Source organism: Pteronotus mesoamericanus, unplaced genomic scaffold, assembly GCF_021234165.1.
Source record: "Pteronotus mesoamericanus isolate MK-2021 breed Mesoamerican mustached bat unplaced genomic scaffold, CSHL_Meso_final contig_263, whole genome shotgun sequence".
Classification (NCBI taxonomy): Eukaryota; Metazoa; Chordata; class Mammalia; order Chiroptera; family Mormoopidae; genus Pteronotus; species Pteronotus mesoamericanus.
This window is the reverse complement of record NW_026555112.1, coordinates 4,753,195-4,770,993: the sequence shown is the minus strand read 5'-3', so window position 1 is coordinate 4,770,993 and position 17,799 is coordinate 4,753,195. Positions and strand designations below refer to the sequence as shown.

Below are 17,799 nucleotides of genomic sequence, written 5' to 3'. Positions count from 1 at the left end.
AGGAAATATATGTATGTCTTTTACTGCATACACACACATCTACGTTTCTATATCCTATCCATTTTTATATATATTAAAAATCATGCATAATGATAACCTCCACTTCTAATCCAGCTCTGTGAGGCACATTCTAACTTTCTTTCCTTTCTTGTTTGTAAGTTATGTGCCTGACAGTGGGAAATCTGACTCTCATTATCCACACTATATTTACTTACTTTTTCAAGGCTGGAATAACATAAAATTGTTGCAGAATTGTTAAATCCTATTTCTGTGAGAGGAACATTTACTGATTAGATTACAGTATTTATATACTGCTTTTTTGTCTCTATAGTGTTCAGTCAAAATACTGTTTTCCAAAGTTATTCAGATTAGTTATTTTCTTTTCCACATTTTCAGTGCAGTTGTTATTTATTTGTAATGCAGTAAGGTTTGCATTCCATTTTGGGTTGGCCCCTCCACCTGGTTGATTTTAATTATGCATTTATTTTTAGAGTATGCAAAACATTGTTATGGTTGTAAAAGTTACAGAAAAAAGTATCTTCAGGATATTGTCACTCCTCTCCTAATTCTTTCCACACTCTTCCCAGGCATTTTCTGTAGGTAACCAATCTCATAAGTTTCTCCTTTCTCTTTCCTATATTTCTTTTGCACAAATGAACATATATGAAGTCTGTCTGGAAAAAGTCCAGCTGTTGTTAATATAACAAGAGAGGTTTGAGTAACATCAACATAACTGGGCAGCCGAGAAGAGTGGACTGGAAGGCACATGCACGAACAGTGACAACTTCACTGTACTAGTCAGACGGGGCTGTAGGTACCGTTGAATGACCATGTGTACTTGTTGCCATTGCATTCCAAATGACTGAGCGAGTGGACCAGTGAATCTGCATCAGATTTTGTGTTAAGCTTGAACATTCCTCTGTGGAAACTATTTGGAAGATTCAGAAGGCTTTCAGGAACCATGCAATAAATGATGGGCAGCTTCATCACGACAACACGCCCACTCAGTTTTTTGGTGAAATATCAAATCACCCAGGTGACTCAGCCTCATTACAGCCCAGATTTGGTACCCTGCAACTTCTGGCTTTTCCCAAAACTAAGATCACCTTTGCAAGTGAAGAGATTTCAGACTGTCAAATTAGATTCAGGAAAATATGGCAGGGCAGCTGATGGCAATTCCAACAAAGAATTTCACAGAATGTTTTGAACAATGGAAGAGATGCTGGGAGAACTGTGTGAGGTCCCCAGGTGCCTACTTTGAAGGGGACTGAGGCATCATTGTCTTATGTACGATGCTTCCTGCATCTTCTTCAAGAAATGTCTCCTTTTTTCATAGTACATGGCTGGATACTTTATGGACAGGCCTTATATATATATTTTGCCCTTACATCTTCTTTTCTCTTACATGAATCATAATATACTATAAATACACTTTTGCACTTTGCTTTTTTTAATTAAATATCACTTTTAGGGTGCTATGTTTCTAGTAGTTCTGTAAAGAGATTTACACTATTTTTTTAAAAGATATTCTGATAGTATTTTCCCTCCTTTGTGAAGCTGTATGTACTATCACTTCAAGAAGTTCTCCAATTATATTTTTAATTTGTCATCCTTAGCAAGGTAAGAATTTGTCAAAGTATAATCTTGTATTTAGGGGGACACTATATTTTTGTTTATAAGCTCTTCAAGAAGTATAATTGGTAATGACATAATTTGCTTTGCAGATATCTTAATATATATGTCGGGCTTCCTGATGTTGAAGAAAGCTTCAATGTAACTAGACCAGTGTCTCCTCATGAGGTAATTTTTCATCTTTTAATTGAGTTTGTTTGCTTTAACCCAAAGGGTCTATACCCTTAATATATACTCTTAAAAGATTATTTTAAAGCAGGTAAAGAAATCTTTTATGGACAAATAATGAAAATAAACAAGCACTTGTATAATACTATACTACATTAGGAAACAATTCTGTACTATTTAGTTTGTCATTTAATCTTACTAACTTGCACCGTTACATAACTGTGCCCTATTTATGTTGTTGTGGAGCATTTCAGAGGTGTGCGCCCACGCCCTTGCCAGCCACTTGTGCCTAGCATGGTGCTGTTTATTGCAGGGGTTATTAGTGCGTGTTTTGAGGGTCAGCAGGCATTGATTTAAGGAGAGGAGACCAAAGACTAGGAGCTTACAATCTCATAGAAGAGATGGATAAGAAAAAATTTAAATACTAGAATTTTAACAGAGATGCAGACAGGTTATAGAACAGGCCTATATATTGGCTTTTAACAGACTTCTCTTCAAATTCTTTCACTTAGTAACTAGAATTGGGAATTGATTCAGTGAATAAAGTGATTTTTGTAGATTTGTCTGGTTTGTATTAATGGAAAGCTAAAATAGTGATTATGGAACATAGCACAGGAATCTTTTATTAAACAATTAAGGTGTTAGATTATATGGTTGTTGTCTAAGTAAGGCTAAACAGAAAGTATAAAACAGTAACCAGACATTTTACATAGATAAATTTTGGTACTACTTAATCACCAAGTATGACTGAACATTTATTTTGTGTCTCAGCATTGAGAAAAGCAAAAGAAATGAGACACATATCCTTCCTCAAGGAGTCCATACTCTCATGGGGAGATTAAAGTAACAAAACATGTAAAACGGGGGTTGCACACTTTGAATGTCTGAAGGGATCCGGTAGGTGAGGTAAACGTGTGAAGTTGTACCGAGTAGGGAGCGGTGAGGACTGTGGGGTATTGGAAAGGGTGTGCCCCGGGTTGACTCTCCCCACCCCCATTCCCTTTTGCTAGAACATTCCAAGTTTTTGAGAACTAGGCAGACAGCAATTTTCAAGTCATCTAAACTCCATCACTGAGTTCAGAGAAAGAGAAGGCAAAGTAGTTTGAATTCCTACAATTGTCATTATAATTATTCTCTCTGATGTGGAAAAGCATAGGTGTTATTGCCATGTTGGGGGGGGGCGGGGGTGTGCAAAGATTTCTTGGAGAGAGTTTGACTTGGAGAGCTGGGGAGAGTGGGAGAGCAGGTGGTGGGCAGTCATGGGACCCACAGCAGCACTAGAGGGCGCAGGCACCGCAGAGCCCCCGGCAGAGCCCCCGGCAGAGCCCTGCTCCTGCGACAAGACCGAGGGCCAGGGCGGCAGAGGGGGCCCTGGGAGGTACTCTGGGAGCCTGCAGAGGGGTCCCAAGTTTTCCCACGTCTGTCGAACTTCATTTCCATTTGAAGGGATGTTTGTTAAAATCCACCAATGCTTGGCTACCATGGACATTACCTAAGTTTTATTAATAAAAATGAGATAATTGTATATAGTACTCTGAATCAGGCACCATTTTTAAAATATATATTTATACTTCTGGGAATTAAATTTATTTGTATTCCCATTTTCCGTAGGAGGAAATTGGCGTAAAGGAGGGTTACGGAAGACTTGGGTGGTAGGACGGGGGTTGAGCACAAGCAGCAGAGCCCGCACCCTGAACCGCCGCGCCACACCGCCTTTGGGCTGGCGGGGGCGTGGGGGGCGGGGCTTGACCTAGTTCGATGCACTATAAATAGTTTCTATTGGTCAACAATAGGAACATCTGATATTTGTAAATGCCGGGCACTGTTTTAAAGGCTAGAAAAATGTTTAACTGTCTGGTTCAGTAGAAGTCAGAGAGATGATTCAGCACCATAAATCTTAAGGTGGATGATCAGAGAAATTTGTTTTGAGAATACAAGCCACCAGATGCCCATCAATATAATGGGGAGGTCATTGGATGATGTGATGAAGTTTCCTCTGTGTGATCATTGCTCAGGCAAGGACTTTATTTTGCGAGCTACATAAAACTAAAGCACGTAGCAGCAATTTCTAAAGATCCTCAAATGAGTCAGAAATTGGTAGAACAAAGTGAATGCCTTGTTTTATAACCTGTCCCTTGTTAAGGAATGTTGTGATGTAGTTTTATTTATTTGGAGAATGTATGGAAGTATGGTGTCAACTTTTTAGTTTGTGTATGTGTCTGTGTGTACTTCAGTTATCATTATACTGGTTAACTGTTTTGAATAAACCAGCCACAAAGGCATGGGAGCAGACTGGTGATGATATCGGATCAGTGAGAAGAAAATCAGTACCAGATATATTGTTCCGTTTCTGGGCTGGCAGGGGCGGGGGTGCTGTGGTGATGTCCCAATCTATAGCTGGCGTCATCCCCCCTGAGGAAAAAGTAGGCCCCTAACTCCCAGTGCCCCAAGGTTGCATATGGAACAGCTCAGCGTTCCAAGGGCAGGTCCAAGTTCTACTAGAGAAGGTGCTCTTTGGGGCTGTCAGGACCCTTTCTTTTCCAGAGAGGAGGAGCAGTGACTGTCTGAATCTATTTTAGTGCCGTCTGCGGGACATGACATACTCTGCCCCGATCACAGTGGATATTGAATACACCCGAGGCAGCCAGAGGATCATCCGCAACGCTTTGCCCATTGGCAGGTGAGAACGGACGTTGGTATCAGAGCCGCACTACCTGCATTCCAGCCCTGTGAGGTGGCCTTGGGCAGCCAAAGTTCTCTTTGCCGCATTTCCTCCTGGGGAAAATGTGGGAAGCGGTGCCTACTTCATGGGCTTATTTTCTGGATCCCTTGAGGCAGTAGATATAAAGCACTTAGAAATTCTTGTAGTGAGGGCCTATTAGTGGTAACTACTCTCTGACTCTATCTCCCCTGACTCCTGAAGTCTTTCATATGTCCATCTCTTTTTCTTTTGGAAATACATTTTCAATAATTTCTTCAGATTTCTTTCTAGTTTAGTAATATGCCCTCAGCAGTGTCAAATCTGTGATTTAGCCTGTTCATAGATATTTTAATTAATACTTGTATTTTTACATTTTTCATTTCTAGAAGTTTAGTTCTCTTTCAAAACAGCCTAGTTTTGATAGTCTATTTCTCACAATGTTATTCATTGTGCTATTTCTACATAATCGATGAGAATCACTTTGTTTACCACGAATGAAGAGTTGCTGCCATTCCCGACTTTCACTAAAGCCTGTCAGCAAAGTTTTATGTAACTATCATTCCTCCACCTTTTATAATATGTCAAAGAGGAATGTGGACCTTTTAGTGATGTGTACAGTGCACAATTCATATTCTTTTTACCTTTATACCAGTGACAATCTTTATATGATGTTTTCTTTTGTTTTATTTTAAACAGAATGCCCATAATGCTTCGCAGTTCAAACTGTGTTCTTACAGGGAAAACACCAGCAGAATTTGCCAAACTGAATGAATGTCCTTTAGATCCAGGTATGTGTGATTCCTTGGATTTGTCCCCCCACCTTGTTTTTGTTTTTCTGTTGCTGGGTTTGTTTTGTTAACATTTTTCCTTAAAACAATACCAGCCTTTCTGCTTTATAATGAACTTTGATAAAACTTTGTTCATGAAACATCCAGAAATATGGTTCCAACTTTGTTCTGTTAGTCTGTATTTCTAAAAGATACACTGTTTCCTCTTTTATTTCAGGTTTAAAACTTTAATACACGAAGTTCTGATTTATTGCTATGGTTTGTCGATCTTTTCTTTGTCTCTTTGCTCCGTGGTAATGCTCTTTCTGTGTACTTAAAAATTCAAAAATAATCTCACAAAGTTACTTGTCTAGCTAGTCTGAAAAGACTCAAACATCTAATTTCAGGCTGTTTGAAATGCAATGACAGGGCAAAAAAATCAGTCTTCTGTTTAAATTTTTAAAAATTACATTTTTGTACTTGTTTTTAGGCAGTTTATTTTATAAAGTTTCGAGCTTAGCACTTAACAGAAAGTTTCTTTTAATTCTTTCACTCATACTACACATAAACTTAACTTACAGTCACTTTAATATACTTTCTGTAAAGTTACATTGATATAGAGTCCCAGAAGATTTTGGAAAGAGGTTAACAAAAACTGCGACTTTTAGACTATAACTAAATGTTGCAAGGGTCAAAGATATTGCCCTGTTTTTACTTACATACTGAAGGTAAAATGAAATCTCACCTTATCCCCTTCCTGAATTGTGTGCAAAAATATACATGATAATGTTTTGTGAGTTTTATTGAGTATAGAATAATCACAGAAACCTAGTCTACCATTATCATTGATTTGTTAGAAAACTTAGAGCAAATTTGAGTCTATATTAAAGATTATCAGTTATTTTTCTGCTTAAGAAATCTGAAGACTAATTTACTTAACATAATTATTTTCATTCACCTCTTATATATGCCAGGTGCTGGGATGCATAGACGTCTAAGATATATTTCCTGTCAAGAAGTTTATTATCTTGTGCTTCACTTATATAAAATCATGTGGTGACACTATCATTAATTCATAAAATAATATCAGTAAACCTCTTTGAATGAAGTGATGGTCAGTGCCGTGAGGCAATGGAAGAGTGGTTTCTGTTAGGAGATTACTAAATCACGCTGTTTGAAGAATAGGTGGTGAAGCTTTTCTTGCTTCCTTTGGGCAGGTGGCTACTTCATTGTTAAAGGAGTGGAAAAAGTTATTCTTATCCAAGAGCAGCTGTCTAAGAACAGGATCATTGTGGAGGCTGACAGGAAAGGGGCAGTCGGTGCTTCAGTTACCAGGTACGGAAAGCAGAGATGGCATTCTTAAGAAATATTGATAATCCCATTAATATCAGATGGCTATCTTTTGATATGGAGGAACCCAGTTATTTTTCTCTGATAATAGGCAGTAAAACATGAAAACTGTCTGTATTCGCTTTATTGTGTAAGACTAAGCATAAAATATTGATGGATCCCACTTCTGAGAATATATCCAAAGAAACCTGAAACACCAATTCAAAAGAATATATGCACCCCTATGTTCATAGCAGCATTATTTACAATAGCCAAGATCTGGAAACAGCCCAAGTGTTCATCAGTAGGTGAGTGGATAAAAAAAGCTATGGTACATACATTCATACCATACTTTTACCACACACTGTTAAAAACTCTTACCTTTAGTGACAGCATGGATGGACCTGGAGATTATTATGCTAAGTATAATAAGCCAGTTGGTGAAAGACAAATACCATAGGATCTCACTTTTTTGTGGAATCTAATGAACAAAATAGAAACAGAGGCATGGATACATGGGACAGCTGTTAGAGGGGAAGGGAGAGGGGAGGGAAGAGGGGAGACTGAATGAAAGAAGGTGAAGGGATGAGCCCAAGGACATATATGCGTAGCCCTTGGACACAGACAATAGCGTGGTGGCCGCCAGAGGGAAGTTGGGGTGAGGGTAGGGAGGGAGGTGGGCAAAGGCAGGGGAAATAGGGACATCTGTAGTAGTGTAAACAATAAAAAATGAAATTTAAAAAAAGTATTCATTTAAAATTTCCTTTGATCAACGTGTGAGACATTGTTTGAAAGGCCACTAGTTATTTTAAGTTGAATTTTATGTTAATTTATAGTATTAAAGGAACTTATAAAAAAGAAACAGGAAAACAGTTACGTCTTTCATGTTTCTTTTCATTCTTTGATGATTTTACATATGTATTCTGATTTATTATTGTTACTGAATAAGTATATTTAATGAATTATTTCATGGACTTAACATCTATCTGTTTTTTGTAACAGCCACTTTCACAGTATACTCATTTTCCTGTAACAGTATCTCTTATGTTACTCTTGTAACGTTTTCTCTGGTTTATTATCATTTGTAATTTGAAATTTGGAGATTAATGAATTCTGGGAAAGAAATTTGTGACATTGTTAAAATGTCACTATGTAATAGAATTTTTCTTCTAACAACCTGCAATGAACTGTTTAACTCAGAGCTTCTGCGTTATTCTTTCAGATAGAGAGGAAACTAACAATACATGGCCATTTACTGAGAAGTTACTAGAGCCAGGCAGTACACTAGGTGCTTTACATATATTATTTGTCAGCTCAGTCCTCCAAGATCAGTGGTATTATCGCTATTTTACAGCTGAGTGACAGGCCTTGAGAGCAGGGGCACATCAGTCATCAGAGGCAGCCAGCGTTTGAACCCAGATCTAATTCTGCAATCCATGTCTTCCCGCTGTGTGCAGTTTTGGGGACCATAGCAATCAGGATTTGAATTCTCAAGTTTTTGTTTATGAGTTATGAGGTACTTGGGTGAGCAATCACTTAGTTCTCTAGACCTTGGTTTCATTTGTGATTAGGAGGCAACACTTCAAAGTAAGTGTTAATAATATATAGGAGACTAGAACTAATATAAGTAGATTGGGTAACAGTACATAATACAAGGTCTGTCCAGAAAAAGTCCAGCCATTATTAATGTAACAAGGACAGTTTGCTCTATATCCATGTAACCTGGTAGCCAGGAAGAGTGGACTGGAATGAGCATGTGTGAACAATGATGACTTCATTGTACTAGTCAGTGGGGGAATTAGATGTGTTGGGTGAGCATGTGTACCGTGTGGCCATTGCATTCAAAATGACTGAGCCAGTAGAGCAACGAGTCTGCATGAAGTTTTATGTTAAGCTCGAACACTCCTCTGCGGAAACTTTTCAGATGATTCAGAAGGCCGCGGCTATGGTGAGTGGCAGCTTCATCACCACAGTGTGCCTGCTCATACATCATGTGCTGTGCAGTTTTTTGGGGTAACATCATATCACCCAGGTGACTCAGTCCCTCTACAGCCTGGATTTGGCACCCTGAGACTTCTGGCTTTTACCAAAACTATAATCACCTTTGAAAGGGAAGAGATTTCAGACTCTCTGAGATTCAAGAAAATATAATGGGGCAGATGGTGGCGATTGGGAAAACTGAGGTCCCAAGATGCCTACTTTGAAGGGGACTGAGGTGTCATTGTTCTATATATCGTGTTTCTTGTGTCTTCTTCAATAAATGTCTCTTTTTTTCATATTACATGGCTATATACCTTCTGGACAGACCTCGTATGTAGCAGGTGATCAGTATGGGTTACTATTATCATTGAGTAAAGCTTTGAAATATTTTTAAATCTACTAGGAATTATACTGAATAAAGATAATGATAGAAGGAGATGCCTTAGTTTTTTTTTGTTGGTGGTGGTTTCACTGTATACCAAGATGTAGGTATGTTTTATTGGATTATTAGTATACAAATTCATTTCTTCATAGTTTTCTCATTGTGGTATGGGCTCATTTTGAGGTTTTCTCTTCGAATGTATAAAATTGATGATGAATATATGCCCCATGCTGCATTCAAGCAGTTCAGGTGGAATCAAAGTGAAGTAGGTCAAAACAAATTGGTCATTGTCACTCATTCACAAAATTTCCACCATAATCTCAAAGCTAAAGAGACACAGTGTTTTAAAATGGAAGTGGCAGGGACAGGAGAGGGGTTGTGCATCTTTAAAAAGCACCTATTAGATAGGACCTTTCTGATCATTATCGATCAGCTGAATCTTACTGATTCACAGACATTGGTATTGCATGTGACTCGTTTGGAACTTAGTGGGGATGTTTAACCAACTTGTGTTTCCTTGTAGCTCTACCCATGAAAAGAAGAGCAGAACCAATATGGCCGTGAAACAGGGACGGTTTTATTTAAGGCATAATACTTTGTCAGAAGATATACCCATTGTAATTATATTTAAGGTAAGGTTGCAGGTATTCACTGAAAATTATAAAGAATTTCTTCATTTTTAAATTTTATTTTCAATTACAGTTGACATTCAGTAGTGTATTAATTTCAGCACAGTGGTTAGACATTTCTATAACTTACAAAGTGATCTCCTGATAAGTCTAATGGCACCCACCTGGCACCATACGTGGTTCTTATAGTATCACTGACTGTATTCCCTGTGCTGTACTTTGCGTCCCCGTGACTGTTTTGTGAATATCAACGTGTGCTTCTTAACCCCTTTACCGTTTTCGCACAGCCCCTTCGCGCCCCTCCCGTCTGGCAACCATCAGTTTGTTCTTTGTGAGTCTGTTTCTATGTTATTTCTCTGGTTTATTTTCATATGTAATTAGAAATTTGGAGGATAAGGACATCTAAAAATAGGAAGATTTGTGCTGTGGATAAGTTGTCAGCCATGTAATGTAAATTAAATTGAAAGTGAATAAGACTAAGGTTCAGATATTTTTAAAAATAGGAATCTCTTTTTAATAGATATATTATTTTAAAAATCCAAAGGTACCAAAGGTATATAATGATAAGTAGGCCTCCTGTCCACCTGTACCTAACCACGTAGTTCTCCCCAAAGATACCACGCCAGTCTGTGCGTTTACAGGCACATGAGTATATAGGACATTTTTATTGTTTTGTTTTTTATTTACATATATTGCACATTGTTTTGCACTTAGCATTTTTTTTTTTTGGTGGCTTACATCTTGGAGGTACTGTTATGTTACTTCCTATAGACCTGTATTCTTTCCAACAGACTTCCATTTATAGCTATACTATTATTTAATTATTCCCTCATCAGTGGACATACATATCTCTTTCTATTATAAAACCGCTGTAATATCATGTTATACATGAGCAAGGATATCTGTAGGCTAAATTTCTAGTAGTGGAATTTTCAAAAGGTCAAAGTGTATGGGCCAAGTTCTTTTTTTTTATGGACTTCTGGATTCTGGTGAGTTTCTACATAAATATGGATCATCAACCTACAACTGATTTTTTTTCAGCTTGTTTATAAATTATTGGCTTAGAACCCAAATGACATTTCCCCAAAGAATTAATATCTAAATGGTATCTTCTCAGATAACTGTATAGTGGCTTACTTAATCTGCCCTGAGACTTAAATATTATGCCAATTCTATGAACAGTTAAATTAGAGTATTAGTCATTAAGCAAAAGAGAAAATAGTTGAGCTTGTATCATACAGTTGATCCTCAGTATTCACAGATTCTATCTTTGACAATTCTCCTAATTGCTAAAATTTATTCGTAACTGCAAATCAGTATTTGGGGTGCTTTTACAATGGTTCATGGGCATGCACACACACAGATCAGTGAAAAATTTTGAGTCACCAAGCAGGCATGTTCCCAGCTGAGGTTAAAGCAACACTGCCTTCTCATTTCAGTTCTTATACTATTAAAAAGTGCCCTTTTTGTGGTCTATTTAGTGCCATATTTTACACATTGTTGTAACTTTTGTTGGTGGTTTTGCTGTTTAAAATAACCCCCAAATATAGTGCTGAAGTGCTGTCTAGAGTTGCCAAGCACAAGAAGGCTGTGATTTTCCTTATGGAGAAAATATGTGTAGATAAGCTTTGTTCAGGTAGGAATTACAGTGTGTTGGCTGTGACTTCAGTGTAAATGAATCACATATATATTAAACAAGGTATCTTTAAATAGAAACATACATAAAATAAGGTTCTGTATTAATCAGTTGAAGAAAATGTGATCAGAGGCTCAGAAAACCTAACTGTATTTCCCCTAGAAACAATGGTTCAATATTCATTAACTCAGTGGTTTTGGCAACTTTGTAGAGTTTAGCTACTGCGGATAACAATGATCAACTGTATATGGGTATTAAATGAATCTTGATGACTACTTGGTTGATATAAGCTCAGATTATCTGAGGAAATACTGAAGAGATACCGAGTACTTCAGATAATTTTAGAGACTGATAATACTCATTTCTCATTATTTAGTTTCACTTCAGAGTTAGATACTTCTGTTCAACAGTTGTTAATGGTAGTGGAAATATTCTGGGGGTCGCAGTGAGAGAAAACAAAGAGATCGTCTGATGTAGAATTAACTAAGTTGTTAAAAAGGGAAAACATTTGGCTCTAAGCCTTAAAGAGTAAGAAAGGAGTTGAGCTGCTCTGTTAAAGCTGTAACCAGGTGACGGAGCATAGGAGTCAGAGGGGAAGATGGGCCTCCTCATGTAAGCGTGGTGCTGGGGGCCAGAGAGCTGTTCATAGGAGTTGTCTATGAAGGAGGTGGTAGACTTTTTTTAAATAGAGGGACAGAGAAAGAGACACAGAGAGAGAGAGTAACATAGATGTGAGGGAGAAACATCGATTGGCTACCCCCCATATGAGCTGCTACTGGGGATCAAACCTGCAATCCAGGTACATGCCCTGACTGGGAATCAAACCCGCAACCCCTGGTGTACGGGACAGTGCTCCAACCAACCAAGCCACCCAGTCAGGGCTGTAGACACTTTTTTATATGTAATAGAGCTTAATGTGCTTTTGATTTCTCTATTTAAAAAAAAATTATTTGTTTTTAGGGAGGAGAGGGGGGAGAAAAAGAGGGAGAGAAACATCCGTGTGAGAAACATCTGTCAGTAGCCTCTTGAATGCAGCCTGGGCGTGCACCCCGACTGGGAATCAAACCGGCCACCCTTCACCTGATGGGACGAAGCCCCAACCGCCCAACCAACTGAGTCACACCAGCCAGGGTGTTTTTGAGTTCTGTAAATGAGACCGTGCCATTCATTTTCTTTTTAGGAGTAGGAGGAAGAGGAGGAGGATGTAGCAGTGCCATTATATCAGGCGACCAAGGAGAATTCATAAATATACTTTATTACCTTTCTTTGAGTTTTATATTTTTTAAGCACAGAAGTAATTTTGACTTTTTTGGTTGGGATCCCACAGTACCCAGTGCAGTATCTTGTGTACATAATGGTGTTCAGTAAAGGGAGTTTTATCTATGTAACATTACATCTCCAGCAGAGGGCAGTATGCTCCCATGCATAAAAGGAATTTTTTGAAAGTTTTTGATGCTTGAAAAGGTACACAGAGCTACCTTTCTTACACCAGAAATTATAAATTAATGATTATGCATGTAATATTGTATCACTCACATGGGAAATGCATCACTAGACACATGCATTAAAATCAAAATCATATTGACTATTTTTTTTGGCTAGAAGACAAATGCTTGGTAAGACAGTGTCTCTTGTCAAATTTATTTAATATTTATGCCGTAAATGTATACATATATAGCTGACTTAAATCCCTTTTTATAATGGACTATTAACAATGTACATTTTTATGAAATTACAGACTTCTTCCTTTCTGATTATAAAACAGTCCTTGCATTGTAAAAATTTAGAAAGCCACTGAAAAATATAACTATTTTTGGATATAGTTTTCTGACCTTTTTTCCTTTGCTTTTGTAATATACACATCAACTTTATTTTTTTCACTTAACAGTGAATTGTTGATAGTTTCCCGTGTTTATAAGTACGAATCTACACATTAATTTTAGTAGACATTATATAGAAATTGCATGTGTGTGATACATTTAACCAATTTCCTATAGCAGGATGTTTAGTATCATTTTTTGCCACAGGTTTTCACTCTTATACACAACCCTGAATGTCCTTATGCATATATATTTGTGTATGTTGCCAATTATTTTGTGAGACTTAATTCCTAGGAGTGGAATTACATCCTTAAAAAAAATTTTGGTACATGTTGTCACATTTTTCTCCTGAAATGTATCCAAATCTATGTCTACTGTGTATTAATACATAGTGTGTCATCTGTTTATAAGAATGAAATATTTTAAAATTTCAGTCCAAATTTTTCAGTTTAAATATTCAGTTCAATTTCCTGTCACTTTTTTTGGTTTCCTACTATAGGGATATTTTAATAATCTGATGGAAACTTGTTTGATAACCACTATTCCAGGGGTGCCCAACCTGTGGCCCATGGGCCATATGCAATCCAGGATGGCTATGAATGCAGCCCAACACAAAGTTGTAAATTTACTTAAAACATTATGAGTTTTTTTGTGATTATATGTCACAGTGTATTTAATGTGTGGCCCAACACAACTTTTCTGCTTCCAGTGCGGCCCAGAGATGCCAAAAGTTGGGAGGTATATACCCCTGACCCACCTGGGAGGTACATAGGTCCTGCGTTGCTTAGAATCAGACAGATCTAGGTTGAATCCCAGCTTCTTTACTTATTAGCTATGTGACCTTGGGCAAGTTTCCCAATCTTTTTGAGTCGTGGATAATTCATTTATCTAATGAGAATTTTTCCTTAGAGGATAGTGGTGAAGAGCAAATGAGATGTATTTTTTGAAAACTAAGACTGCCCAAAAAGAGGATGCTCTCTGCCCTTAGTTCTCCGTACGCATTTACTGTCAGGAGCCCAGGAAAATAAACGGGGACACCAGAAAAGTCAGGTCATTTCTCTTTTTCTGTTGTGTGGCCTTAGCACAGACTTTGACAGTCATTAGGACTTGATGGTTGTTGATTGTAACCAACAATTGGCTAAAAGTGACAGAAACAGCAGGGTTTCCGGAGTCCATGCTGAGTCTGAATATGATGGATAAAGCTTTTAAGACCTAGATCAGCCTTATTTATGGACCTGAATCCCTACAGAGGTTCTTCTGCCCATGAATCTTCCCCACTTCACATTGTGCGCCCCTGAGTATTCAGCAGTCGCGCCCTGATGGCGGCCGCGGTCTGAAAGTTCTTGCAGAAAAGAGGGTTGAGCTTCAGAGGGCTGCTGGGCATGGTTTCCTGGAAGCCAGCTTATACTGAAAGTTTTGATCTTTAAAGAATAAAAAAAACTGTCCTGGCCAGGTACCTCAGTTAGAGCGTCATCCCGATAATGCCAAGGCTATGGGTTCTACCCCCAGTCAGGGCACTTGCAAGAATCAACCAGTGAATGCATAAATAAGTGGAACAACAACTTGATGTTTCTCTCTCTCCTCCTCCTCTCTCTCTAAAATCAATAAATACATTTTTTAAAAAAAAATTACACAGTTAAAGAGGGTCATCATGGTTCTTTTAGTATCTGCTAGGACTGCTTTTGGTGATAATAAGTGGACTTCTGTCTACTTTAAAGAAAAAATAGAGATTTCTTAATATTAGATATTTTAAGAAGTTATCCCCGTTCCCTCCTTGACATATATATTTCAACATATCACCATTAGCCTGTATATCATTCTTTTCTCCTCATTAGCATTTTTCTTTCATTATCTTTTTAAGATTTTATTTATTTTTTGAGAGAGGGGAAGGGAGGGAGAAAGAGAGGAAGAGAAACATCAATGTGTGATTGCCTTTTGCATGCCCCCGACTGGGGACCTGCCTGCCACCCATGCATATGCCCTTATGGGAATCGAACTGGCCACCCTTTGGTTTTCAGGGCAGCAGTCAATCTGCTGAGCTACATCAGCCAGGGCAGACTTTTAAAAGTCACACTTTTGGTCACACTCAGTAGATATCCAAGGAGAAGAAGACCATGCCACCTTTTAATGAACATGTCTTCTTATTTTCATTCTTATTGTGGTGGCCGGAGTGGGTGACCTTGTGCTAAAATGTATTTTCTCTGCTGTTTTTTCATAAGGTTATTATATAGCATTCATTTTTGACTTAAATTAGGCGAAGTGATTTCAGATATCTAGAGTACAAAGAGCTCCATGTAAAGCTAGTTTTCAGATGTCTAAATTATGTCTGTAAAGCAAAATGGTTGGGCATTTTGCTGTCGTTTCCATAGCAATATGTCATTTATTTGTAGCTGTGACTTCTGAAGGCTAAATAGTCATAAAGTCAGTTTGGTCTTTGGAGCCGGAGCTCTTTTGATTATAACCTGACTGAGTTATCGCCCTGTATTTCAGTGTATTTCAGATACAGGAAGAGTTTATTCCTTTTACAGGAAAGCTTTGTCACTGATCCTTTTTTCTGCACATATGGTGTCATTTACCCTGTGCTTGGCATATCTTTGTTTCATAGCTTAGGAATATTTGGAAGGCCTAAGCAGTCTACTTAGATCCACGTTAAGCCACTTGAGAATTTTATGCAATTATAAAATTACTCCTTAGATTCAGCATCAGGGCAACTTGAAGGAGCAATTCATATGTTAAATGAGGATGGACTGTTATTAATATTATTAAAGACCAAAAAAGACAATCAAGTATGTCTTTTTCTCTTGGAGATTACTGAATTAAAAATTAATTATTCAAGTAATCTAGGTAGTTGCTAGTTTAGATGTCTTAGATATTAACGTGTCTCAACAACGGGGGCTGATCCAGAAAGCTACTACCATTTCGGTGGTAAGATTCTATTTCTGCCTCAGTGAGACCATTTCCTGCTGTATCATTTTGCATGCTTCGTCTGGTGTCCGTCCTGTGTCGATTTCTTTTAGTGTTTGGGCTTTCTTCTGAGAAGTGATGTGCATTGGTCACAGAGTTTTATATCTAAAGATTTTAGAGGAAGGTGCTTAGGTTCTACAGCAAATTAGCTGCCTTAGTATTGTTTCTCTTATATTTGGATTTCATGGAAACCCATGTGACATTATTTTGAGAGATTAACACGTAAAAATTAACATATTCTAATTAGCTTTTCATAGGCAGCTATTCCTCTCTGATATTTGTGACTGCTGCTTACAGACCAAGGAGGAGGACGTGTAGGTGGGTCTACATATACGCCCTCACCATCAGAGTAGATGCAGCTCTGTGCTTGATTGAGCGATAAACTAGTTTTTTCATTTGTTTAAAAATTAGGACTGATAAATATCTACATAATTTCATACCTATAAAACTTTCAAAAGGCATGTACTGTTAAAGGTAGGCCCCTAGCAAATGGTTCATTTACCGGTATAACAAAATGCATATAAATCTGTAGGTCTTTTTGTCCATAAAACATCTTGAAAAATTAGCAACACACTTATTGTGCAAATTTAAAATAGCTTCTAAAATAGCTAAAAACCATGCTATTTTAGAAAGGAATTTGATGTGCATATCCCATGAGATTCAACAGTCAGATAAACAGATGAAAAGAAAGATGTATTGAAAATAAATGCGTACTGCACAGCACAGTTAAAGCAGGAGCGTGATGAAAAGAGGAGAATCGAGGAGCAGGGCATCGGAGATGCGGGAAGGAACAAATAATGCGTTATGAGTCCGAACTTGGATATGAAGTCCACTAGCTCTCATCCTCACTTAGGAATGTTTACATTGTGGAGAACTTTCTTAGAAGCACCATCCAATTTCTTTGTTGCCACCAGAATGTATGATGTGTGTTTTCGTTTGCAAAGTCACTTTGAATCTGACCAAGACAGTAGGCTGAGGAATCTGAATTGCTATTTCTTCATGATTCAAATTTATAAGAAAAATTTTCTGCACTGGTAGAGATGTCACTGATCAATATTAGTAATATCCAGAGGTGTATATGCTGATTTTCATTCTAGCCAAGAATATTAAGTGGAGACAAGGAAAGAAGAGTAAGGCTAGGTATTTGTTTAACGTCTGAACAAAGGCAATAGGTTTCTGACGCTGAGTGACTCTAGGAGCAGCCACTCAACAAACACCCACGGGCTAAGCGGGCACTTTTCAGAGAAACAAGTAGGAAGGAAATAATAAGGGATTCTTTACCTTAAGTGTGGCTAGAGATGGCGGTCCCACCGCAATCCTGCACCTTCTCCTCCTAAGGACATGGAAAACTGCTGTCCCTCTTACTCTGGAGATGTTAAAGGAAAGCCATTCTCTCTAGCAGAGATACCACTTTTTCTGTTTGAGTTTCAAAATTTGGACTCCAGGTAACTTTGAGAGTTGCATACTATTTGCAGCAACATATTTCAAATCTTAACTTGTTCTAATGTATAAACAGAAGGAAAAGGAATGGAAGAAAAGGAACAGGAGGAGGAAGACAAGGAGGGTTACTTGTCAAACTTGGTCCTAAAGGGTGCCACCAGCATCTCCCCTTCGGCACCATAAAGCCTCCATGTGGTGTGGCTCCCCAGTGACTTTGGAGAGATGGTGCCCACAGAATCTTCCTTTCTGCCCAGTTTATAGCTCAGCACTGACTCCTTGAAGGAAGGGGTCCCGAGATGCTGCAGTCTTGCAGCAGTGGCTCAATTATCACATATACAACTTTTATAAAGG

General features: G+C 38.0%; 1 protein-coding gene across 1 annotated transcript in view; it reads left to right on the top strand.

Annotated features, from left to right (window-relative positions):
• POLR3B (RNA polymerase III subunit B) overlaps nt 1–17,799 on the top strand; it is a 105,120-nt gene that overhangs the window by 8,628 nt on the left and 78,693 nt on the right. Inside the window, exons 5-9 of the mRNA XM_054574585.1 lie at nt 1,725–1,800; nt 4,380–4,480; nt 5,198–5,289; nt 6,486–6,603; nt 9,483–9,591. Of these exons, the coding sequence (XP_054430560.1) occupies nt 1,725–1,800; nt 4,380–4,480; nt 5,198–5,289; nt 6,486–6,603; nt 9,483–9,591 (496 nt within the window). The remainder of the gene's footprint in view (nt 1–1,724; nt 1,801–4,379; nt 4,481–5,197; nt 5,290–6,485; nt 6,604–9,482; nt 9,592–17,799) is intronic.